Raw genomic sequence first — 25340 nt, 5'->3', positions numbered from 1 at the left:
AAAAGGCAAAAATTCTTTTTTCTCGTAAAATTTGTTCATTATATTTTAGAGAAATAAAATGATTTGTAGGAAAAGAAATTTTGTCTTGTGAGAAAACAAAATTTAAGAAAAAAATTATTTAAAAAGTAAGCCGATTGTTACCGAAAATTTTTAATTTTTCCGCCTGCAGCGCCAAGCGGTATAGAGAAGAAGTATTTTTTGACGGTGTCAGTTCCAAATTGTGTTTGGGTTTTTTCTTGGAATTTCTCAAAAACTTGCTTTTGCGGAGAATTCTGGTGTATGAAGAATTGTTTAATCGCTAATGAGTGGACATCTGTGGGCACGTGTGCTAGATTCATTGAAACACAAGTCGGAATTTTGCCCTACAGACGGGGTGACAAATGTGAGGCAGGATCTTCGGAAGGTGTAGCTGAGGAGCAATATTTTTCCTGTTTTCTTCCGTTTTACGGGAAAATCCCACACATTTCCTCTGTAAATAAGGTGAGTTAGTGGGTACTTTATCGCATCAATGGCTCTGGAGTAGTTTGTTGAAGTCCATTTCCTGGAATTTCTTGATAAATTGCTCATTTCCGCTCGGCGAGCGGAAATGGGATGATGGCGGACAAAGCTGTCACGGCAATTTCTTTCTTCATCTCTCCGCAGAACCTCAACACAGAATATCTCAAGGCACAATGATAACAGACAGTTTGTTTGGGAATACAAAGAAGGGTGAGCCTGGAATGGCATTTGCTGGAGCTGTAGACAAGATCGTGGGCAGTCTGCTGCCCATGGATGATCCCACAAAGCCCGTATTTACCGTGGTGGACCTGGGGAAAATGCTCCTGATCAGTGCCAAGGAGGGCAATACTGCCCAAGTGAGGGAATTAATGACCAAGGGAGCACCTTTCAGTACAGACTGGTTGGGTACATCTCCTCTCCATCTTGCTGCCATGAACAATCACCTGGAGACATGCGAAGTGCTCATCCGGGCGGGCCTGAACAAAGATGCTCGCACCAAAGTTGACAGAACACCGCTCCATTTTGCCGTGTACGAAGGCCATGAGCAGATTGTTGATCTCCTAGTCAGCACACAATGCGACGTGGATGCCAGGGATATGCTACGAATGACTCCACTTCACTGGGCTGTTGAGAAGAGGCACAACAAAATTGTGGAGATCCTCCTGAGGCATGGTGCCGATCCCAATGCTGACTCCAAGTTCCGCAAAACACCCATCAGTATGGCCTTGGAGAATGGCTACAACGAGATCTACCTGATGCTCGATGCTGCCTACAGGCTACGTCTGGAAAACCCAGAGCAGCTTCAGCGAGCCACTAACAGCATCACAGTTGGGATGGGACAGGGCTCCGAGGATGTTGTGAAGGCTCCAATTGCAGGAGGGAAATTTGCCAAGACGAATGATATTGAAGAGATTGTAGATACTCCTTCGCCGCCCATCAACTCCAGCTCCATTGACGAGGACAACGGGATGACTCTCAGTGATGCCATAATCCGTCTACAAACAATCGATGGTAAGTCTTTCTCAGTTTTTTTCAGCATTTTTAAGTGTGCCAAATTCCGGCCAGCTTGCAATTCCGACCACCTTTTTTGTTCCTCAAATTTCCATGAATTTTTAGTTTTTAAGGTAAGAGAAGTATATATCGTCCATGTACCTTGTATCGGCCAGCTTGCAGAAGATATCGGCCACCAAGATAAATGAATATTTAAAAATTACTAACTACGTTTTACCAATTATCTAATACAAAATATATTACGTTTGTTCATATATGATCTTCTGAATTAAGTTTTTCGTCGACTTTTTAACAAAATATAATTATTCATCTAATTAATTGAATCACTGTGTCAGAGTCTTAATCAAAAAGTAGCCATTTCTCAAATTCTTATGATTTTATACTAGAATTTCAGTGACACAAAATAAGGAATTATACCTTATTTAAATTATTTACGAAAATGTCTGAATAAAAAAAATACTACTCAATTATTCTACTTTTAGTATCAGAACACTTTTTAATTGTCTCGCTACGCATAATTAGAATTAATTTGTTAATTCTAATTATGAATAATAAATAATTCTTAATAATTAATAATTCTGTTGATATATAGATAAATGTAATACTGGAGTTCCAATTGGCATATTTTAGAATGTCAAAAACTGGTTTAGATAATTTATTTTAAGCGAATTATGGAGTATTTTTCTTAACTGGCCGATACATACTTCCCTTACCTTACATACTTTAGAGATTATACAATGCAAAATAATAACAAAAAATGTAGCTTCGACAAACGAGATGACGTGAAAAAGGCATTGGAAGAATTCCCGAAGGGCAAGGAACAATGAGAATGAAGGTGACCGAAATAGAGCACCAAAGCTATGTCTACATTTTTATTCATTTTTAAATGTATTAAGAATGATTTTAAAGTAAATAAAGACGATAAACTGTCTACAAGATTCTGAGCAACACTCCTTAAGTAGAAGGAATGAAAAAAAAATCAATTTCTATTAAAGATATTACATTTCAAACTTCAGACTTTGGCTCTTGCATGCAACTATGCCGAAATTTGGTACACTTACCCTACAAAAAAAAAAATATTTAAAAAAAAATATGAAGAAAATTAGTAGAAAAAGATTCGGACTGCACAAATTTTGTTTGAGTCAGACTGACAATTCAAAGATTATTAATTTTGTTCGAATCAGTTGGAAATACTTCTAGAAAACTTCACATTTGACCTTGGAAAGTTTTAACAACGGATAAATATCAGTAGATTTAACAGATTTTTGGGCCATTCATTTTTAAAAAATTTCCCATTTCATCCCTTTCCCGAAGATAATTCTTCGGGATCTCTATTTCGAGATGCAGATCCGGGTCAATATCCCGAACGCCAATGAGCCAAAATCCTGAAAACCCAAAAAACCTCACTGAACAAAATCTAAAATAAAAGTCAAAGTTCCGAAAGCCCAGAATTTCGAATGGATTAAAATCCTGATAAACCAATAGCCCGAATTAGTCGAAATTTCAAATGGACCAAAATCTCGGAAAGCCAAAATCCTGAATAGGACAAAATCTCGAATACGCCAAAATTCCGAAAACCTAAAATACCGGATAAGTTGAAATCTTAAATGGTCCATAATCTCAGAAAGCCAAAACCTTGAATAGGACAAAATCTCAAGAAGCCAAAATGCCGAATAAATCGAAATCTCGGAAAGCCAAAATCCCTCATAAGTCGAAATCCCGAATGGGCCAAAATTTCGAATAGACCAAAATCCTGAATGTCTCAATCCCAAAAAGCTAAAATCCCTAATGGGCCAAAATCCCAAAAAAAATCGAAATCTCAAATAGTCCAAAATCTCGGAAAGTCAAAATCTAGAATACGCCAAAATCCTCAATAAGTCGAAATCCCAAGCGGATCAAAATTCCGAAAAGCCAAAATCTTGAACGACAAAATCTCGAAAAGACAGAGTTCCGAATGTGCCAAAATCCCGGATAAGTTGAAATTTTAAATGGTCCAAAATCTCGGAAAGTCAAAATCCCTCATAAGTCGAAATCTCAGACGGGTCAAAATTCCAAATAGACCAAAATCCTGAACGCCTCAATCCCGAAAATCTAAAATCCCGCATGGGCCAAAATCCCGAAAAAATCGCAATCTCAAATAGTCCAAAATCTCGGAAAGTTAAAATCTAGAATACGCCAAAATCCTGAATAAGTCGAAATCCCAAACGGGTCAAAGTTCCGAAAAGCCAAAATCCCGAATGGGTCATAATCCTGAATGACATAATCTCGAAAAGCCCAGAATTCCAAATATGCCAAAATCCCAGATAAGGGCAGAATCACATTGATATTGCTAATAAAATGCTCGTCGTAATCTCACCGTATTTCGTTATTTTACGCATTTTCATTGTAATTCTTACGCAAATTTTTCATTACCATATTACTTATCTCATACTCTGTGGCACTAGGTGAAAATAATATAAGAAAATTGAAGAAATAAAACCAAAATTCGATAAACAACGAGCAGAAAAATGTACGAGAAATTAATCGTACATATTATTTTCTCATCGTTTATCGCAATTTCGTTTTATTTCTTCAATTTTCTTATATTATTTTCACCTAGTGCCACCGTGTAATCGAGAATTTGCGTAAGAATTGGAATGAAAATGTGTGAATTAACGAAATACGGTGAGCATTTTACTGTCAATGTAATTCTGCCCTAAATTGAAGTCTCTCAAGTCTTGAATGGTGAATAGGTCAAAATCCCGAAAAGCCAAAATCCCTAATGGGTCAAAATTCCGAATAAGCCAAAATCCCAAACGAGTCAAAATCCCGAATGTGTCGAAATCCTGAACGCCAAAATCTCGAAAAGCCAAAATTCCGAATCATGCAAAAAACCGGAGAAGTCAGAATTCGATTGAGTCGCCTAAAACCCGAATGGGTTATAATGCCGCAGGTCGAAATCCTGAATGAGTCAAAGCCCCGATTTCTTAATAATATCATAGCTACTTTCACGATTCAACTCACTCTTTGCTGGATGCAAAAAGATATTATATTTTCTATGTTTTGAGAAATTATTCCACACATTATCTTCCGTGTAATTCAGTTCCTTTTCGTATTTTGACCTTCCAGGACTTTAACTTTTCGATATTTCCAGCTATTTAAGGTTTCGACCTATATTTGGTATTTTTTTCCGGCACCGCGAAATGTAATGCACTTTTCGATCAATTTTCTTAAAATTAATTTTATTTTAGTGAATTTGAAGCATTTTTTCTAATTTTTGAATTAGAAAAGAGAATCCAGATTATTATTATTGCTCTAAAGACCTCTACGTACTGACAGCAATTCTCGAAGACAAGGCTTTTTTGAAGAAAATTTCCCTAACAAAAATTTAAAAAAAACAAAAAAACAATTTTTGAAGAAAATTGCTTCCAATATGTAGAGGCGATAAGTCAAAGAGAGCGATCAATGGTAATGCAATTCCTTTTTTGAGATTTGTCACCGACCTGGATCTCAAACGGTAAGAGATATTAACTTCTGGTCTACGGCGACCCCCCCCCACGACTCCAATGATTTCTTTTATTTTTGAATATGTTTTGGAAGCAGTCAATGCAAATGTTTCGTCGGTAGATACATATGCCCGAAAAAATTGTTGACGTAGGATTTTTAAGGTCAAAGTTAAACCATTCTGCAGGGCCTATTTCTCAATCGATTTGATCAAAATTGTTTTTTTTTGTTTTCCTTGAAAGGTCTTAAAAATTTTAATCGGTAACAGTGGTCCTAATTGAAAATGAATTGAGAATGTACCAATTATTGGTTTCCGTATTTCGAATATTAATTTAATTGTCTGAAAGCTTTTTGCCGGTCAAACGGTAAGAGATTTCAATTTAAAGTCCGTGGTGAACCCTCCCAACGTCCTTTGATAAATCAATATTATCTAAATACCTTTTTTTATCCCCTCACTACTTCTACAAAATCGGGTTATTCCGAATTTTTTTTAAGGACGTAGGGTGAAAATTTGAGGGGTCAGAAAAATCACTTTTTCTAACTTTTTAAAGAAAAACACGACTTTAGATGAACGTAGGAAAACTTTCACTTTTTTGTCACTGGTGACCCAATCGTCCTTAAAGGGTTAACTCATTCAGGATTTCAACCTACAAGGGCTTTTTGCGGCCTTATAACCAATTCGGGTTTTAGGCGATTTAATCGAATTCTGACTTCTCCGGATTTTTGCATCATTTGGGATTTTGGCTTTTCGAGATTTTGGACCATTTAAGATTTCAACTTATACGAGAATTTGACACATTCGAAATTCTGGCTTTTTATTGAGGTTTCAAAATATCTCTGAAGTCTAGAAAACATGTTTACAAAACAAAAGTTATTGTGCGGTGGGCAGTATCTGTCATGTTGTCTTGTAGATTAATTTTTCTAACAAGATTTTTCTTATCAAAAATATATTTGTAGTAGCCGTACTCACTATGGCGCTGTTATCTTGTAATATCGTTATTTCGTTACTCGTTATGTTCTCGTAATGTATTTTATAAATGAAAAATTATAACAAGATAACAGATTACGGAGATTACGAGATAACAACGCTATAGTGAGTACGGCTAGTGTTTTTTAGCACTTAATTTTTAAAAAAATAAAATTTGCTCCTTCATTGAGAAAAAAAGAGGGTGCGATTAACTTTTTTTCCTCAGAACTTTAACACTTTTTAGGTGTAAAAATATATCAACATTTTTTAATGTTGATTTTACACATTTTTAAGAGTAAAATTTACATGAAAAAGGGTAATTTTAACCCTTAATATACCCGAAAAGGGTAATATTTACACCGATTTTGGATCAATACACTGCAGGGTAAAATTAACATTTCAAGTGTTCAATTCTGAGATAATCTTTAAACCAATTTAAAAAGACTGACTCATGTACTCTGACTAAGATCTTTTAAAATGTAAAATTTCTTGAAATCTCAATCTCAGCTTATCTCTAAAATAAATTAACTGATTAGCATGGGATTTCCATCACTTACCTAATAGTTATGAGGAATATTTGCAAGAACACCTTCTCTACATTATTATCTCTCCCACGCACGCTTCTCAATGAACCAGCAAATTGATGGAGCTTGTGACCAAGAAAAGCTTAAAATAGTGACACATTTCTTGCTCTCAATAAAAATTTGCAGCAGAAAATGCATTTGATGAGAGTCCCCATTGCTTATTCTTTCAATCTCATTAACTTTCAATGGATATCTCATTGAGTCAATTAAAAATTCACAATTGCAGACACGAAAAGTATAAATCCAACACTGCAGATGCTGAAAGACCATGGAATATCAATGCTACCCACGGAGGATAATGAGAATGCATTTATTTCGTCAGCCCTTCAGGGTGGTCGAAAGATTGTCCTGTCGGAGGCCGGGAAGTTGATGTTGAATGAGACCAAGACAAAGAAGGCCACATCACAAATTGTATCAGCTGGATCACCAAGTGTCCAACCGCCGAGGAATGTAAATATGATGAGTATAGCTACAACGTCAGTTAAACCCCTTAAAACGCCAAATAAGATCGTTAAGATCGTAACGGCGGAGGAGTTTAAGAGGTTGCTAGCGGGAGATCTCAGTGCCACGAAAAAAGTGCAATTAAAGTCCAATGGATCGGTGTTGCCGGCCAAGCACAGAAAGAATGTCATGGTCAGCAAAAGACCGGAACTTTTACCCGCGGCAACTGATATTTTCGCTGAGGTAAGTTTGAATTTTGGTTTTTAACAAATTTCACAGAAATTGATATTTTGCGATTTCGAATTTCATAAACTGTTCAATTTTGAATTTTAAGCACTTAGAAAAGTTAAAGTAATTGAATTTATTCAAAATCATAGAAAAAAATTAATTGACTTAACTATTTTAAAATAATTCACAAATTTGAAAATACTGTTCAATTAGTAGGGGAGATTGGGGCAAAGTCACAAATCGAAAAATTCAAAATTCAATATCTTCCAAGGTAAAAAAGATAACGGCTCAATTTTTTTTCTATAGATAGCCTCCATAGACCTTCTTCAATGTCGTAAGTTTCTTAAAATTCGAACAAGGAATTTAGAAAATAAAAAAAATATCGAAATTTTTAGCCCTATTTTTGAAATATTTTCCTTGCAGAAGATAACAATTATTACCTACTTATTTTCCAAAATTGATGCACTGGTGAATATTTTCTAAATAACTTGGATTCTTTGAATACGAATCCACTATCTAGGGGAGGGTGGGGCAGTTTCACCCCTAAATTGCAAAATGGATTTTGGGCCCATTTTGCAAAAAGAAGATAAACAGAAGTAAAACTTTGTATATTCTGTGAATTACAGTTGGGTTTAGGGTTAATAAAAATAATAACAATAATCTTTTAAGTTCATTAGTCTATTATGGAAAAATTTATTTCACTTAAAAGGCTGAATGTGTGAAAGTCCCCCATTACGGGGCAATTTCAAGATGAATATGAGGCAATTTTTGAGAAAGATAAAACGTGTTTATAGGAAACTTGAGATACCAGAATTGATTAAAATTACTATTTTGAAGTCTTCTGAGACTCTAAAACTTAAAAATATAATCGAACAAGAACTTTATAACAGAATTTGAATACTAATTGATCATACAGAGAAAATGAAATATCGCCAAAGATTTCCAAGCCTATTTCTCATTAATTGAGCAATTTTCTTTGAATTTTTATACAAAAGAAATGTCTTTTGTAGTGCTAATCAAATTCTGTATATTGTTGGATCATTATATCGCCTTAGAACATGTTCTTTTTAGTATAACAGTTTTATAATAGTATTTTAAAGTCTTGAATTTTTATAATAAATAAAAAAAAAATTACAATTTCTCGCTGAAAACATTCAGAAAATATATTATAACAATTATATTCATCATTTTTAAGCACTTAAAAAACACTGAAAGATTTTTTTTTTTAATTTTTTTATGAACTTTTATGAAATACTACTTTCCATAATTTCGAACTTTATCGACAAAACAGCTACAAAACGTTTTCAATTATCGTTTTAAGTTAATTTTGATTAAAAAAGTAACTTGTTAGACACTGGAAACTTCTCCGTGTGCTTACATGAAACTGCCCCTCACGAACTTTCGGAACTCAAACGAAAATTATCAGAACCATCTTAGATTTCATTCAACGCTAAATGCCGTATAATAATCATAAAACCACTGATAATTTATTAAAATTATGTTACTTCGATGGCTAAGTGCAATAGTTCAGAAAATGTTGAAAATAAAACATTACAAAAAGTTTCATTTTGATGCACTTTTACAAAATCAATTACAGAATTCAAACGAGAAGCGTCACGAAATTAATTGTTTTTATGAACATGGGTTTCAGTTATCTCTTCAATAACATAAAGGTTTTATCCCATTCCATTCAAAGGGATAAGAAGAATATGCAAAAATTGAAACTGCCCCACCCTCCCCTATTTTAGAATTTCACAAAAGTTCTTTTCTCCAGAAATCCTTTTATTAAAAATGGCCACTTAGGGTAAAAAGTAACAAAAGGTATAGAGCAAAAAGTAACAAAAAGCGAAGCAATTTCTGATGTCTCATGGCGAAAAGAAACGTCATTATCATGTCTCGCCGCTTGTTGTTTGCATTGGTCAAACGATTTGTAGTCTTTTGTTTTTTTTTCTAAAATAGCTTGAAAAGCGCTTTTCTCGTTTTCTCACTTTTTTCGCAGAGACAACGGTGTTTTACAAAGGTGTAGATGAATAAATTTTCTATGAAAATATGTCCTCTAGGTATTTTTTTCAAATTTACGGAAGCCCGTAATAAAGCGAATCAAAATGTGATAGTATCTTATGTCTGGTACTATTTGCCCCAGCATTTTTGAGAATAGTCACAAAATTACCTTTTAGAAATCGCCTCGATAAACGTATTTCCTTATAAAATAGAGGAAAATTAATTTCACAAAGTTGTAGAGCGGTAAATTTCTTATAAAACTGCGTTAATTAGAAATTTTTGAAAAAAAAATAAAATATCCGTTTTGTGACTTTTTGCCCCAGTCTCCCCTAGTCTATTTTTCATTTTTTATGTGATGGACAGACACGTTTAGTCGAGGAGCGGCTTAATATAATTATAATCAATATAATGATTAGACTATTCCCATTAGTTTCTTACTAAGCCATCTCTCGGCTTAAGCCGTAAGTCTGTCTGGGAGGACATTGCGTCATTGACTTAGTATTAAACAATCTAGGCCATATAAATAATCCTTAGGTCAGATGCCCGTTAAGAACCCAAATAGACTCAGGATAATCTTTGAGAATATTAATGTAGCCTGTAAAATTTGGCAGTAAATATTTGTCTCAAACTGTCATACACTGGATGCGTAGGATCATCGATCAGAGGTCATTTGTATAAATTTTCTTTACATAATCCGATACTACCAAATTTTAAATGCTAAATATTCTCGAAGATCACCCTGAATCTATTTAGGCCCCTACAAACCTTACCTACATTACTGCCAAATTTTACAAGCTAAATCTTCTTGAGGATCAGCCTGAGTCTATTCGAGCTCTAAAGCTCGGAAAGCATTTTTTCAAAACTAACGTTATGACAATGTAAATTTTTCGTAAGTCTTCGGAATTTTTTTTAATGATCTCCTGCGTGTCTTTAGAGATTGTGGGTATCGTTTGTATGCCGATGATAATAATTTTCAAGTGTATTGTTACGGAGTTGTATGCCATTCTCTTCATACCTTCGAGGACATTAATGACAATCTTTCCAGAATCTGTCAGTCGGCTAACTTCGTTTCCTTCTAAATGACTTGCATACATAACGGCGTTTCTGTAACTTATTCCAAAGATATCCCCTGTAGATATGCAATTTTACTGTGTCACTGGAGTTAGTTCGCGGGTCTTTTTTCGGTCTCGAAAAATTCTTTCAAAGCGGAACTCCCTGTAGCTTACCTTATGAGCGGAAGAGGAAGCGTGTCCTCAAATTTATGACTACCATGCCCTCCTTAAATCCAAGACAATAAATGTCCTTCAGAAAATTGATTTTCAAGTTAATTCCATAAATCTTTCAGAACGCATATATCAAAGACTTAATAACTTGTGGTTTGATGGACAAAAAAAAACTTATTTTCAGAGTGAGAGCTGTAAGGTGAGACCCCCTCAAGTGCCAAATTTGCTGGACATCCATGCTGTGGATGCCCTGGAAAATGACACAGATCCGGATGAATACACACATTTGGATGTATATCCAGCCGGTACGTCAAATACAATCTCGAAGAGGACGTCAGATATGGAATCTGCCGTAACGCCCAAATCTTCCCTGCCCACCACAATGGGTCTATCGGAGATCGAGAAACAATTGCTGGATCTCAAGAAGCAGACAGAGGAACTGAGGCGACAACTTGAAATATCACAGAAGCAGAATGAAGAGTATAAAGTGCGATTGGAGAAGTTGGAGCAAGAGAAGGAATTGGAGAGACGGCACTATGTTAAATCGCACATCAACTCATAAAAATTATTTAGGAAAAATCATTGCAGTTTAATTGTGAAATAAATATTTTTTTCTACATACACAAAGTTCTGTTTATTTAAACGTAGGATTGTAGGCGCCAGAAGCCACCACAGCGACATCCACTGGACCATCGTTGTTCCCATGCTTTCATTGCAGCCGTCCTGGCCACACTGTTCATGGCTGTCGCTGCGAAACAACGGGTGCAGCATCGTGTACAGTTGGGCATTTTACCCAGTTGCAGATGACGCACAGAGTCCACGACACTGTCATTGGACAATCCACCATTCTCCAGAGGACTGTTATCGGCTGAGAATTTCAGACACTCCGGCTCAACGTGATACTCGAACTATCAATTCAATAAAACTCAGTAAACCATTTTTTTCAGTTACAAACAAAAATGTCAAATTAACTCACGTAGAGTGGAAGATTGAGATTCGGCAGAAGTGGAGAAGCTACACAGACTCTCATGCTGACAAAAGGCATCTGCGGAATCATCACTTGACTCGGCAATAAACAGCATTCGTCTGCAAGTAAGTTTTTTTTCTCTAAATTTTCCAGAAAGAAACCGATGATCTTTGCAAAACCTACCCAAAAGCATATCATCTGGTTCATTGGGATTGAACGCTAAACGGGTCAGAAGTCTAAAGAGTGTCGAGAGAATATCAAGATTATCTGCTCGGGCAAATATTGGGAGACATTGTTCCTTCAATAAGCCCCAAATTCTGATCATCACCAAAAGCTCCCGGATACTGTTAAGGGCAACAACATCATGGCTGATTTCGTACTAAAAAACAGATATAATTTTTCATAGTGTTATCAGTCATACACTGAGAGAAATTTGTAAAAGTTAAAATAACATTCCGGAAATGTTTATTGTACCCTGCAGTATTGATCCGAAATCGGTGTAAATATTATGCTTTTTAGGTGTATTAGGGTTTAATGTTACCCTTTTTCATGTTAATTTTACCCTTAAAAAGGGGTAAAATTAACATTAAAAAATGTTGATATATTTTTACACCTAAAAAGTGTTAAAGTTATGAGGAAAAAAAGTTACTCGCACTCCCGTTTTTTTCTCAGTGTAGCAAACGCTTTAATAAATTTAATTTCAATTTACTAGATCCGACAGACTCAAAAAAAATTACTAAATCTAACGGCACTTGCCCATTAAAATTTTAATGTGAATCATATTAATTGTCGCTTGTGAGGATCCAAATATGTTATTTGTGTCTTTGAGTCACTTAATATTTGGAGTTTTTCTATTTATTGATAAAGAAGTGGACTTGGCCTGCAAAAATAAGTTTAAATTTACCTAAAGCATAAATATTTTTCACATTAAAAAATAAAAGAGAAAATCGCATTAATGCTATAAATCAATTTATATCAAATTTTGCGGACCAAGTCTACCTTTTTATCAACAAATAGATCAAATTTTGAATATAAAATGATTCAAGCACACAAATTACACATTTGGACTCTCACCAGCGACAATTAATGTGAATCATATTAAAATTTTAATGTGCAAGTGTGATAACACAGTTAGATAAAGAAAAATGATGTGTGAGATAAATTAGTATTGTCCTTAACCAAATTTATCGTTATAAAAGAGACAAATGCCAAATTCAATGAACAGTAGACAGCCAAAGTGTTTCAAATTGATTTTTATATCACAGATTTTAAAATGAACAGATACACTTATAGAGGGATCAGGAGTCTTCGTTTTTCCATTCTGTTTTTTACACTTGCTTTCCCAGTTAGACTTTGGAATCTTTGTCTTCGATAGGGTAAATGTACCAAATTTCGGCCAGCTTGCAATTCCGGCCACATTTTTTCTTCTTCTAATTTCAATGAATTTTTAGTTTTTTCATTTTCTGGAGATTATACAATGCAAAAAAATAATAATAAATGGTCGCTTCGACAAACGAGATGATGTGAAAAAGACATTGGAAAAATTCCGGAAGGGCAAGGAATTATAAAAATGAAGGTGGCCGAAATAGGCCTTTAAAGCTATGTCTACATTTTTATTAATTTTAAAATGTATTAGGAATGATTTTAGAAAAAATAAAGACCATAAACTGTCTACAAGGTTCCAAACGTTCCAAACAACACTCCTTAGAAAGAAGTAATTTAAAAAGATCGATTTGTATTAAAAATATTATACATTTCAAACTTGAGACTTTGGCGCTTGCATGCAACTATGCCGAAATTTAGCACACTTACCCTAATCTTTGTTTTTTTGGACACTTCATCTCGGGAAATCTTGTCTTTTATATATTTTTCACTTATAACTTCCCAAAGTACAGAATATTTTCCTTTGCCCCAATAGGCGATATTGATAATTAGAGCTTTTGAAGTTTGACTCTAAACTCTTTTAGACCTAAGGCGTATAAAGCCCTTTGTCATTTCATTATTTTATTTTATAAAATTACTTGTGCAAAACGTATAAGAGACGAGATTTGCAAAGACAAAGTATCCAAAAATAAATATTACCGAAGACAAAGATTCCAAGACTGAGAGAAATTCGAAAAAGTCAATATAACATTCTGGAAATGTTAATTTTACCCTGCAGTATTAATCCGAAATCGGTGTAAATATTACCCTTTTTAGGTGTATTATGGGTTGAAGTTACCCTTTTTCATGTTGATTTTACCCTCAAAAGGTGTAAAATTACCATTTTCAAAATTTTGATATATTTTTACACCCGAAAAGTGTTAAAGTTATGGCGAAAAAAAGCTAATCGTAGCCTCTTTTTTTTTCTCAGTGAAAAATAAACTAGGAAAAACAAAAGTGTAAAAACGAAGATTTCGCAAACCTGTAACGGTTTCCGAGCAAGATTCGAGATAATTGAGTTTATGTAATATGAAAATTGGTTTTTCGAATGTGGCGACCCTGGTGTTGGTCCTATTAAGTTCAAATGTTCTATAAAGTTGTAGCGCTTTGCGAAACCTTTAATTTGCGGCCCTCATTTATCAAAATCAATCAAATAGAACTGGAAATACGATTTGAATTTCGTGAACTTTGACTTCTCATATACCTCATACCTCCGGTTTTATTTTAACCACAGCAAACCCACGCCACTTTTTGGAAACTTCGCCTAGCTAGACTACTTTCTGGTAGGTGAAACCGACGGTGAGACTTCTATTCTGCTGTTTCAGGACAAAATTGTCCTTCCGGTGAGCGTCGTTTGATCGTTGGAACTTTGAGTGTATTGAGTGTTTTGGATTAAACCACCTCACCGACGCTCACCGCAAGAACAATTTGGTCCTGAAGCAGCAGAATAGCTAGACTACAACAATCTAAAATTTGCTCAACTTGCACAAAAGCGAAAGTGCTCATCGAGACGAAACCAAAAAAAAAACAAAATTTAGGTCAAAATGTTAATTAGAACAGGAGATAGAGGCCGATAATCTTTCGAAATTTCACCCCTTACGACTCGGCTCAGGACTTATCGTGTAACTTAATTTTTTTTGTTTGATAAGTATAATATGCAGATACAATATACTAAAATTTGAGCCCAGTGCAGATTGAGTTTTTGAGTTATTTAACTATAGCGGTTATATAGCGGTGGTTTTACGAACTTACGATATCAATAGGGAAGTGGCATTAAACTCGTAAATTGACTTATCCTTAATATTTTATTTTTATTTATCCGAAAGTTTGGTACTGGCATAGAATTCAAACGGTAATACATATCGATTTCTAGTCTTCGATGACCCCCATATCAGGCAATATTATTTGAAGTCGTTTTCTCCTTAATTTCCATTACTCCCTCTTAATAAATAAATTAATTGATTAATTAAAACTTTTTTAAAAATTTATCAATTAAATAATTAATTCATTCATTCATTAAATTATTAATAATTAATTAGTTGATAAGAAATTGAGTTTTAATCAGAGGGAAGAAATGCTTCTAAAAAATTAAAAATGTATCAGCGTTTGCAACATTTTGCCATTCTTCTGATTACTTCGAAGGATTAAAACCATTAAAACCCTCTGGAAAGCGCATTCCTCAACCGAATGATATCACGTTTGCGGTCGTTGGAATGGTCTTGGAATTCCTGACAAACCTGAACCGATTTCCATCGGTTATGAATCCGTTCATTACCGTTTCATAATCGATAAATAATTTTTTACCTGAAATATTTTGCTACTCTTAAAACTATTTCGTGGGATCTTTTGAGTGATTTATGAATCGGTTTAGAATCGATAAACGATAAATTATGCGAAATTAGAAAATTTTCTGAAAAATATTTACAAAAACCTAAAATATCAAAATGTTAAAATTGTAGCTAAACCTTGTGAAAAAAAATTCAGTACTTTGGAACCAAAATTATGAAGATAATTTCAATTTAAAAAAATAGTTTGAAAACTTACCCCTGTATTTTTCATATTGCCTCCACTTGACCTCGTTTCTGGAAGTCGAGCAAGGATATTGAGGGCCAAGTCAGAGACCCACTGAATCAATTGCTGAAGACTCTGAAGAGTCGATGGTTCCACAGTAAAGTCTTTTGCCTCGAGATTGAGCAGGACCTTGTCAACGTCAGTGTTGGACTCTGATAAACCCACTGAAATTACAAAATATTTTTTCTACAAATAGAAAAATAAATTGTCTGAAGATTGAGACTCACTGGCGAGATATTCTGCAGGACCCTTGTCATGGCAGGTAAGATCTGAAGGTCTCAGAAGACTCTTGAAAGCTATCAAAATGGAATGAAGCATTAGCAAACATGCCAGATCTTGTGATTTATTCTGCCCAGAAGGAGACAATCTGTAGAGATTCGTCTTCATGGTGAGAAAGTTCACATAGTAAAATTGCTGAATGGGATTGACTTGTCTATTGAAGTTCTCAGACAATCTCTCAACAATATTGTCAATGGTACTGGATCTGATGGCCAGAAGAATATCCAGGTAGTCATATCCAGCCACAATGCAATACTCCAGAAGGGAGACAGTATGTTGGATTGTTGATGGCATTCCAAGTTGTTCTGGCATGTTGTTGCTCTTGAACACAAACAACTGTCCCAAATTGTCCAGGCACACCAACAAATGCCCCATCCAGGAAGCATCAATATCCCTCGGAGTAGCACTTAGCTTCACCTGTTTTGAGCTATCATTCATATCCATTCGATGCGTTACATTCAAACTACCCGTTGCTGCTTTACTGAGAGTATCTCGATGCAGACAAAATACAGAATTATCTGCCATCACCACAGAAATATACCCAGAAGATCCCAGCTGAAGTTTACTGGTACAGATATTCAAAATCTTCGAAGAGTACCTAAAGTGACTCTGAGGAGTCCAAACCTGAAAATCCCAATAAATGCCCAATAAACCAATAATTTCTTTTGCTCTAATATCACAATAAGAAAAAAAAGACTCACAAAAGCCTTGAAGACCTCAGATTTATTGGCCTGGAAGAGTTTGTGGATGGGAGTGGATTTTTCCACAAGGCCCCAAACCTCAATAAAACCCCCAATACTGGAATTCATTGCCACAATAAGAGTGTCTGTGTCCTCCTGGAAGGTCCATTTGACCTTCAGTAGATCCAAATCAGGCAAATCTCGCCCAATTCCTTCATCAATGAAGAAACTGGGCAGAGAGTGACTCGTTATAGTCAATTTCTCATCCGTCTTCTTGACAATCACTCTGAAGCATTGGACAATTAAGGTTTTATTCCGACATTCATTGTTGGAAGCAGCAATCAGGAAGTGACCATCTGTTTCAAATTCAAACCCTCAATAAGAGTTGGTAAATCATCTCAGGGTGAATGAGATTTTTAATAAGAATTAATTAAAAACCTAAAAAGTTAAAACAACTCTATAGCAGAGTTGAATTACTTCTACGAATATCGATGTACTTATTACTCTTTTTCGATGTAAAATTTCATCTCGACTGAAGTATATGCTTAAGTGTTTTCGTTTTAAGAATATACTTCAGTCAAGAAGATTTTCGTGTGACAAAGTTCATATGGAACATCAACTAGAAATATGCCTAACACACTCTTAGAAAAGTTTAGACATCATTAACTAATGAAAATTAGTTGATCGAGTGATTATTATCAAATCTATTAAAAATAGTTATTATAATCTTAAAACATTTTACTCATAATAAATTTATTAGTAGTGAGAATATAAGACAATATTTACGTGGATAAGTTGCGGCAATTATTTCGTAATGCTTTCATACAATTATATTTGCTTGTGTTAATTAAATGAAATCGATATCCCAACTAATATTGGTCACTAATTCCTTTTAGTTCTCACAACTAATGCAAATAAATGGGCTTATATTTTCATAAAGTTCTGACAACTTTTTTAATAGTAAAGAGTGGTTTTTTACTTATTTCGAGCTATATAGTAACCACAACTAATATGGTATAGTTATTACAGCAAATAAGATGGGTATCAACCATATTTATTTAGTTATTGGAACTAATATGTTATAGTACTCGCTACTAATCTAATTTAGTTATAATAACTAAATGAAAAAGATACTGTAACTAGTATTGGTCAACTATTTCATTTAGTTACCCTACCTAAATATATGAATGGGTCTATGCGTACTATATTTTATAGTTTCCATAACTGTATATGAAGTAGTTGGGACAAAATTTTTCTAAGAGTACAGTGTTTCATGAAGTCATGTGCGTACATCATGTATGATATTTCGCTCGGAACATAGGGAACTTGAGGTCAAGAAAATATTAATAAAGAGAATTATAAAATTAAAAAAAAAAACATAAAATTGCAAAATCTATCCATTTTAGGATTTGAAAGAGTTATATTAACTCTAAAAGATTTTTTTTAACTCTTGAGAGGAGTTATTTTAACTCTTAAAACGAATAATTTTTAAAAATTTAGTCAAATCATTATTTTGATTATAATTAGGGTAAGTGTACCAAATTCCGGCCGCTTGCAATTCCGGACACCTTTTTATTCCTCGGATTTCCATAAATTTTTAGTTTTTGCATACTTTAATGCAAAAAATAACAAAAAAATGTAGTTTCGAGAAACAAAAAGATGTGAAAAAGATATACAGTAGACTCTCCCTCAATCGGCTCTTTTTTCAATCGGGCGAAAAATTTTACTGACAATTTTCACGTCTAATTATGAAGCTAATTTGCTCAAATTCGCTGTAGTTATTCCTATTTTATCGTGATTCTTTATAATTGAGCGCTTTTTGTGGAATTTATAAAGGCTTTGACGCCCAAATATATCGATAAACTGGATGACATTTTGCCCCAAATGCCCAATTGAGAGAGAGCCTACTGTATGAATTATTGTCATGATCAGGATTTTTATTTTCAAGGTTCCCGGTACATTATAGAATGTTCTAAATAACATATTCAGGGTGCAAATTGTGGGAGTAGACAAATTTTGAGCCGTTCGGGAATGCCTGCGCGGTCATGATCGCAATATTTGGGGATATTATCCTGCTTTTTTTTTAATAAAAATTGGACTTACTTTTTCCATAGCAGACATCAGCAGTCGTGTAGAAACTTCTCGTCTGCCCCAGGCTCTCAGTGACTGTGGTCAAGATGTGTGGAGTCAGAGGAGTTGGAGGAGCAGGGGGAGGCAGCGGAGGAGCCTGTGCCTGAGTAGTTGCCGGCTGAGCTGGAGGATTTGCCGGAGCTACCGGGGAGGGCGGTGTTGGTTGTTCCGGCGGAATTGCCACAGCCCCAATTAGGCCGCTAGCTGTGATAACCAGGAATCCCTCAGTAGGAACCCCACTGAAAAAAAATTCCCGATTTTACAAAAAAAAATCCTCCTTTTCCATAGAAAATCGCTTTTTACCCAAATTGCCTCACGCTGGGAAAAAACTTGACTTTCTGAAATTTATCTGAGTACGATGAGGCTTCCTTCTTCTCACTGTTGAATGCAATCTTCCTGCCATTGTGGAAGAATACCGCCTTGATGATACACTCTCCAGGGAAATTGGCTGTATAAACGTGACTCCATTCCGACAAGAAATTATCTTTTTGCATCCAAATACAGATTGAACCAAAGGTATCCCCGACTAAGAGATACTTTCCGAGAACATCCCAGGCCAGGATTGAGATTGGGTACTTGTTGGATGTGACTCTGAAAGGCAGAGGAGAAGAATGTAGCCAAAGAGGCAGCAAAGATATTTTTTCTCATACTTGTACACATTCCACGGGGTGTTCACGTCGCAGACATAGGAATGGTATCCATAGGCTCCCGTGGTCAGATCAAAATTGGACGTAAAAGCGATGATATTGCCAGAAGAGACAGTAACAAAATTCTTTGAGCTGGAAAAACAAGCAACAAACATGCAAACAATCGCCATTGGAAGGGCAGTTTTAGGAACTCACTTGCTTGTATCAATTGGGAGCACTGTAGGGACCTTTTTGTGGATGGAAAACAAGAGATCTAACATTTCTGATCACTTTTGGAGACACTACGATGAGAAAAATACACAAATTTTTGGTAAAATTCTAAAAAAAAAATCTCACAAACCGGAGAAAAACACTTTGCGTGTGTAAAAGTACTTTGACGTTGAGAAACTGAGGGCGCTGTGATCAGTGTCGAGAAATTTTTTGTGGCGGATGCAAGAAAAATCAAAACATTCAGACCATGGCTAGAAAATCAGAGATTACACTTAAGAATTTCTTCATTTTTAATTCCAATCTAGCCACAGAGGAAGGAGAGGTAACTGCCGATGTGACTCAATTGTTAGATTAATACAAATTGATGGAGTTGTATGATTTTTCAGGAGGAGAAAAAGATCCTCTTCTACCACCCTCAGGACACGGACAAGGATCAGAAAATTAAGGATGTTGGACTCAGTGAGGCTATTATTAAGTTCACAAATACATTCAATCCATTCGAGGAGTGTAAATCCTTCAGGACACAGAAGACATGTCAGGTATACTTTGAGCCGGAGCCGGATTTCTGGATGGTTATGGTGAGTGTGTGCATGGTTGGGATTTGGGGCCAGTTTAGGGCATTCCATGGCTTTTTCTTTGTAGACAATAAATGTCCCCTTCCTTGTGAAAGTCAAGGATGGTATGGAGTACAATGAATATCGTGGAGATGATGTCCATGATTCCATTTATGGTGCTCTTCTTGAGCAATCTTACAGCATGTTTAGGCTCTTTGTGGGAACATTTGGGGAGAATTTCTTAGGAGATTCCCTGGAGGAACAGTCAGAAAATCTCTCTCAGCAGCTCCTGCAATTCTTTAGCAAGGTACAGTGGCTTTGTGGGGTTGATTAGGGGCTAGGAATTAATCCCTAAAATAATTCCAGTACGTTCTGACACTGAGAATAGCAAATGGTGATATCATCGATGTTACACGAACAATTCAGTATCTTCCGCTCAATCAGACACTTTTCCTGCGAGTTCACAATTTTATCAATATGATAGAGTCAACATTTGATTGTGTTAAAAGGTGCATCTTCCTGTACAATGAACAAATTGTCTGGTGAGAAAAGGGAAGGGTTTGGCTGATTGAAGCTGAGCTTTTATGTTCATTTAGAAACTTGTTTCCAGGAGTGGAGTCAATCCTCGGGATCTTTACTGTATTTTTGAGTATTTGAGTGGGACAATCTTCCCGAAAATGCTGCAATCGGACCTCCAGGGAGGCTCAGTCTCCCGGAATTTTACTCTAAGTCAGCGAGGAAATTTCCTAACTGGAGGTTCTGGACAGGATGCTGTGAAGCCACCTCGAGTTTTTATCTTTGGCACAGAAGATACTTCCAGAAAGTCACCGAAGATGTATCTCTACGACTCAGAAGGTGGCTCAGCAGGGAGATCAGGTTACTTTTTGGTGATCTATCGAGCATTTGGTGCAATCATTTGCCTTTTCGTTGACGGTAGGAACTTTAAACCTAGATAAAAAAGTTTCCAGAACCTCAGTATTAGATGTGATTCCTTCTAGTCACACCTATTGTAATCATCGGATTTTCTCAAAGTGCTCCGATCGAGCTGAAATTCACAGGGTATATGTTTTGAACATCTCTAATGCCGAAAATCATAAGCCGGCAATTTCGGGTCCGGCCGTCCGTAGTACGCAATGACTCTGGTTTGGATAGAGATATCTTCATAATTTTTTTTAAAAAATATATCCACGCGCGCGTACGACGATTTCTGTGCTATTAGTTTTTTGAAAAACCGGTTAAAAATCACGTTTTGTAGTTTATCTCGAAATCTAAGCATGCGATTTTGAAAATTTTATGTTTATGTTGTAGTCCAGAAAATTTAGACCAATCTAAAAAAAATTTAAGATATTCGTCGCACGGTTCTCGAGATATTTCACTTTAACCCTTTAAGGACGAGAAGCTTTCCGCTGAGCGAAATTCAATGAAATCAATTTTCCCTCGATATTTTAGCCTAAATAACAGATTTATGGTTAGAAAAAAATTTTCCTATCCCTAGAAGTCCTAGAAAAATATGGGTCATATATGACCCAATCGTCCATAAAGGCAAAAAACCCAAAATTTTCCAGACGACTAGTTTACTCGTTTGCACTGTTATTTTTGTAGGAAGAATAACTGGAATATATTTGTGATAATAAAAAGAGTTATTTAGAGTACGAGTAAAAATTAAAACGATCAAAAATTAATTTAAAAAAATACCTCATTCAATTTTTGGTCTCAAAGAATCTTGAAGAGTGGTACTCAAAAACAATAATTTTTATCATAAAAATGTATTAATGTTTACTTCATTTTTTATTTTTATGATATTAATCGAAACGATTTCGAGTACTGGTTACACAGAGATAAATGTCGCATGCCTCACAAATACAATTGGTCTTATAATCCTTTTTTCTAATAGCACTATGTGCACCTGCGCCTTTCCTCAGTTTTCTTCAAAACATGTTTCAAGGTAATTGGTAGGTGCAATGTTAGTTGTATCTGCGGATTTCAGACGTAGTTGCACATTGCTGTGAATCCGGGAGTTCTTTCGGCGTTGATGCGTTCTCGATGAAGACTTCAAAGTCCACTTCATCCACGTCTTGTTCCAAGTATATTTTATCGCTTTCGCTCAGGACAAAATTGTCGTCTGGGCATTATGTGGATGATTTCGCGGCAATTCACCTTGAAATTTTTTTTTCCATTTTTGAAGTCATCTACAAGAGTAAAAAGTTATGAATTTACAACATTTACGTAGAAGTATTTTATAAATTATCAAAATATTACCTGCTTCAGTCAGTATTGCACAGGGAAATCTCAGCTTATTGATATTATCACACAATTTCACACGAATAATTGACTATTTTGCGCACACATAAACAAAAACATGAAACATTCTGACCTCAAAACTTGGAAAATCCATTCGGTACTTTTTTACTTTTATGGACGATTGGGTCATATATGACCCATGAAAATTATAATGCTTTCCTGAAAATACCAATAAACTATAATTTTTACTTTGTTGAGAAATATTATGTATAGTTTTACAATTTCTATTCCCAAGAGGTTTTTGCTTAAAAAAAATTAGAAATATTAAGAAATATTAAAATTCAAGTAGGGGAAAGTCGTCTGCCTTTAAATGCAGCAGCCTTCAAAGGTTGCGATTTTTTCGTTGTTCTCAAAAGCATAAATTATATTGTATTAACTATTAGGTAGCTATCCATCATCCTCACAAATCATCAAAAAATGGAGAGCCTAGCTCCTATTTCCTAGATGCTAGATCAAAAAAAATGAAAATGAGCTCTAAACTGTAATTTTGATGTTCCACAAATCATGTGATTTTTCATAGTAAAAATCATTTTACAAATAAATCTTCCATTGTGACACATAGAAGGTTAATCAGGCTTAATATTTCTGTTAATACATTTTGGTTCAGATGACACAATTTTTGTGGGTGGCAAAAATTTGCAAATATCACCCTGCAGCAGCCTTTAAATGCTAATGTCGTGTGCCTTTAAATCCTATCTTTCCATACATCAAAACATGTGAAATCGAACTCCTACTTTTCTCTGACGAACGTCATATAAATATTTTTTTTGAAAGTGATTGAACAGAATTCTGTTCGCTTGGTACGTTTCCAGTCTCTACTTGGGTTAAAATTGTGGTTGGGAATCACTTGTTCTGATTGTCGCTCTCTGTGTCATATAAATACTTATAACCTGCTATCTTGCTCCGGCCGGGATGTTTCAAGTTGACAATTGTCAACTTCAATGGCTTTTTCTTCCAAATTTTCAAGTGCAAAACAGTGCTTCAGAAAAATGTGAAGAAAAGTTATTGTGTAATGTCTTTTGACTGCAGTGATGATTTTAGTGAGTGCGTTAGGCTTCAACCTAATCATTTATAGCCCATTTAGTTTTATTGATTCAATATTCTCAATGAAAAAAAAACATTTAAAGGCAGCTGCCTCGCGTTTAAAGGCTGACTATGCCAGCTGCCTTCATACAAATCGACATCACTTTTTTAATTTCCTCAGAATGAGGTAATCATATACGCCGAATGAACAAGAGAATTTTTTGGTGTAGTAGAAAATAAAATCCATTTTGTGGATTCTTCAGAAAAAATCTTAAATTTCGAACTCCATTTTTCGTTTGAAGGCAGACGACTTTCCCCTACCAATGTGAAAATTTGAAAATTCGTCATTTTTGAGCTTAAATATTTTTTATATTGCAAGTAGCTGGAGATTTGCAAAAAATATCCTAGATTCCTACATCTTTTTACTTCGTGATTATGTACAAACATTAGAAAGAAATAACTTCAGGTAGTCAGGAAAAATTATTTTTTCTATGGGTCACGGGCGTCACGGGTGACCTAGTCGTCCTTAAAGGATTAAATATTTCAATTTTAAGAAAATTTGTGAAATTTTTCGCGGATTTTCGCGGGTCGCGTATTTTTCATGAATTTTCGCGGGTCGGGTATTTTTTCGCGAATTTTCGCAGGGCGCGAATTTTTTTCTCAAATTTTCGGGGGACGCGGCGCGAATTTTTTCTCGGATTTTTGCGGGGCGTGAAATTTTTCGCGGATTTTCGCAGGGAGCGAATTTTGTTCGCGGATTTTCGCGGTGCGCGAATTTTTTCGCTAATTTTCGCGAGGCGCGATTTTCTCGGGTCGCTGACAAAGGTTCTCAATTAATGTAAAGTTGAGGCCTCTATCTCTCATAGTTTCTGAGATAATCGACTTTAAAGATTTTCAGACACTTTTATGAATTTCTCATCCAATTTTCCTTATTAATAACGATAATATGTTAACATACAGTTTAAGAATTATTAAACGAAATTTGCATTATTTATGTATAAAGTGTATAAATATCGTTCGGGTTTGCCACAATCCAAATTTGCAATGAAGGAATCGCACCTCTATAAGCTGATCTAGGCTTATCACTGGCTTTTAATTTTCAGACTCCACAACTCTCTCGGAGGATCTGTACGGTGAACTCCAGTCATTTATAGGGCCACAACTTACAACGATCTCATCGGAAATCAGCGAAAGTTTCACTGGAAGCAATTCTGTGAAAATTAATGACTTCTCAGATGGATTCTCTTCGAGATTCCTGTATTTTAATGAATTCAGTTTACAGCACGATACGACATTTTTTTCTGAGGGACGAAATGTGCACAAAAATCCCAATGTTTCCCGCGATATCATGAATGTTATCGCTGATCTCTATGAAGAACGCAATGGGAGCAATGTTAGTGAGGAGACTGTTGTTAAAATGTGCAGTGATTTCTGGATAACTCACAAGAAATCCAATGCCAGGCATTTTATAGCCATAGTCAACAAAAATGCGACCCTCCTGGAGATTGCTGGTAAGTCCCAAATTGCTCGAAAAAGAATCACAAGAAACCAAGACTTCTTTTTCTTTTACAGAGGAAACCAGCAAGATGTGTGATCAACATATAAAGAATGTATTCTTTGATAAGCAAATATAACTGATAATAAAGCAAAGTATTGTAAATATTACAGGAAATTAATTGTTTGATGGGAATCGCCTCTTTACCACGTAGATCTTTTTATTGGACAGGCAAATAGTATAGCTGAAGTCATCATACACAATTGATATTCTCTTGCATCCATTCTTCTTGAATACCTTGGGATCAATGCTGAAAACCAAAATTTTATTAAATTCCTTGGAGAAATACGAGAAATACGCAATAAAAAACCTACTTTTCAGTGAGATTCACCATTCCGGAGATTATATTTGCCTTTGCTTCATTGTTCTCGAGATCTCCTCCGGATGCCTGTACTGCACCATCCTCCGTGAGGACCAAGTATCCTATTTGATCAGGAATCCTCTCCAAATTCAACATGTTTAGTGATAAAATTATAAGAACTTAAAAATAAATTCCCAGAAATCTCAAAGGAAAACAAAGTGACAGCTGATGACAACAAAAACAGCTGATCAATTGGCCCTCTGG

At 35.3% G+C, this 25340-nt stretch overlaps 4 protein-coding genes across 4 annotated transcripts; 2 read left to right on the top strand and 2 right to left on the bottom strand.

Moving 5' to 3' along the window:
• Positions 1–167: 167 nt before the first annotated feature.
• On the top strand, positions 168–11057 carry LOC129804515 (ankyrin-2-like). The gene is made up of 4 exons (XM_055851867.1): positions 168–480; positions 643–1509; positions 6770–7227; positions 10621–11057. Exons 2-4 carry the CDS (start codon positions 672–674, stop codon positions 10996–10998), a joined length of 1674 nt encoding a protein of 557 aa, XP_055707842.1. The 5' UTR covers positions 168–480; positions 643–671; the 3' UTR covers positions 10999–11057.
• On the bottom strand, positions 11005–19521 carry LOC129804509 (mediator of RNA polymerase II transcription subunit 16). The gene is made up of 10 exons (XM_055851857.1): positions 19328–19521; positions 19136–19264; positions 18789–19076; positions 18459–18724; positions 16377–16711; positions 15624–16299; positions 15370–15560; positions 11587–11782; positions 11413–11522; positions 11005–11344 (listed from the first exon to the last, which is right to left on the bottom strand). The coding sequence occupies exons 1-10, from the start codon at positions 19390–19392 to the stop codon at positions 11075–11077; spliced, it is 2526 nt and encodes an 841-aa protein (XP_055707832.1). The 5' UTR covers positions 19393–19521; the 3' UTR covers positions 11005–11074.
• A 21-nt stretch (positions 19522–19542) lies between these two features.
• Positions 19543–24892, top strand: LOC129804519 (vacuolar fusion protein CCZ1 homolog). Its single transcript, XM_055851873.1, has 7 exons — positions 19543–19664; positions 19729–19920; positions 19985–20203; positions 20263–20438; positions 20507–20829; positions 24324–24731; positions 24793–24892. Exons 1-7 carry the CDS (start codon positions 19590–19592, stop codon positions 24852–24854), a joined length of 1455 nt encoding a protein of 484 aa, XP_055707848.1. The 5' UTR covers positions 19543–19589; the 3' UTR covers positions 24855–24892.
• LOC129804530 (ragulator complex protein LAMTOR4 homolog) lies at positions 24810–25260 on the bottom strand. Its single transcript, XM_055851889.1, has 2 exons — positions 25090–25260; positions 24810–25025 (listed from the first exon to the last, which is right to left on the bottom strand). Exons 1-2 carry the CDS (start codon positions 25230–25232, stop codon positions 24893–24895), a joined length of 276 nt encoding a protein of 91 aa, XP_055707864.1. The 5' UTR covers positions 25233–25260; the 3' UTR covers positions 24810–24892.
• Between the last annotated feature and the right edge of the window lie 80 nt (positions 25261–25340).

The sequence above is a fragment of the Phlebotomus papatasi genome, chromosome 2, assembly GCF_024763615.1.
Source record: "Phlebotomus papatasi isolate M1 chromosome 2, Ppap_2.1, whole genome shotgun sequence".
In the NCBI taxonomy this organism is placed as follows: Eukaryota; Metazoa; Arthropoda; class Insecta; order Diptera; family Psychodidae; genus Phlebotomus; species Phlebotomus papatasi.
Note: the sequence above shows the minus strand (reverse complement) of the source record. Positions and strands in the feature narration are given on the sequence as shown.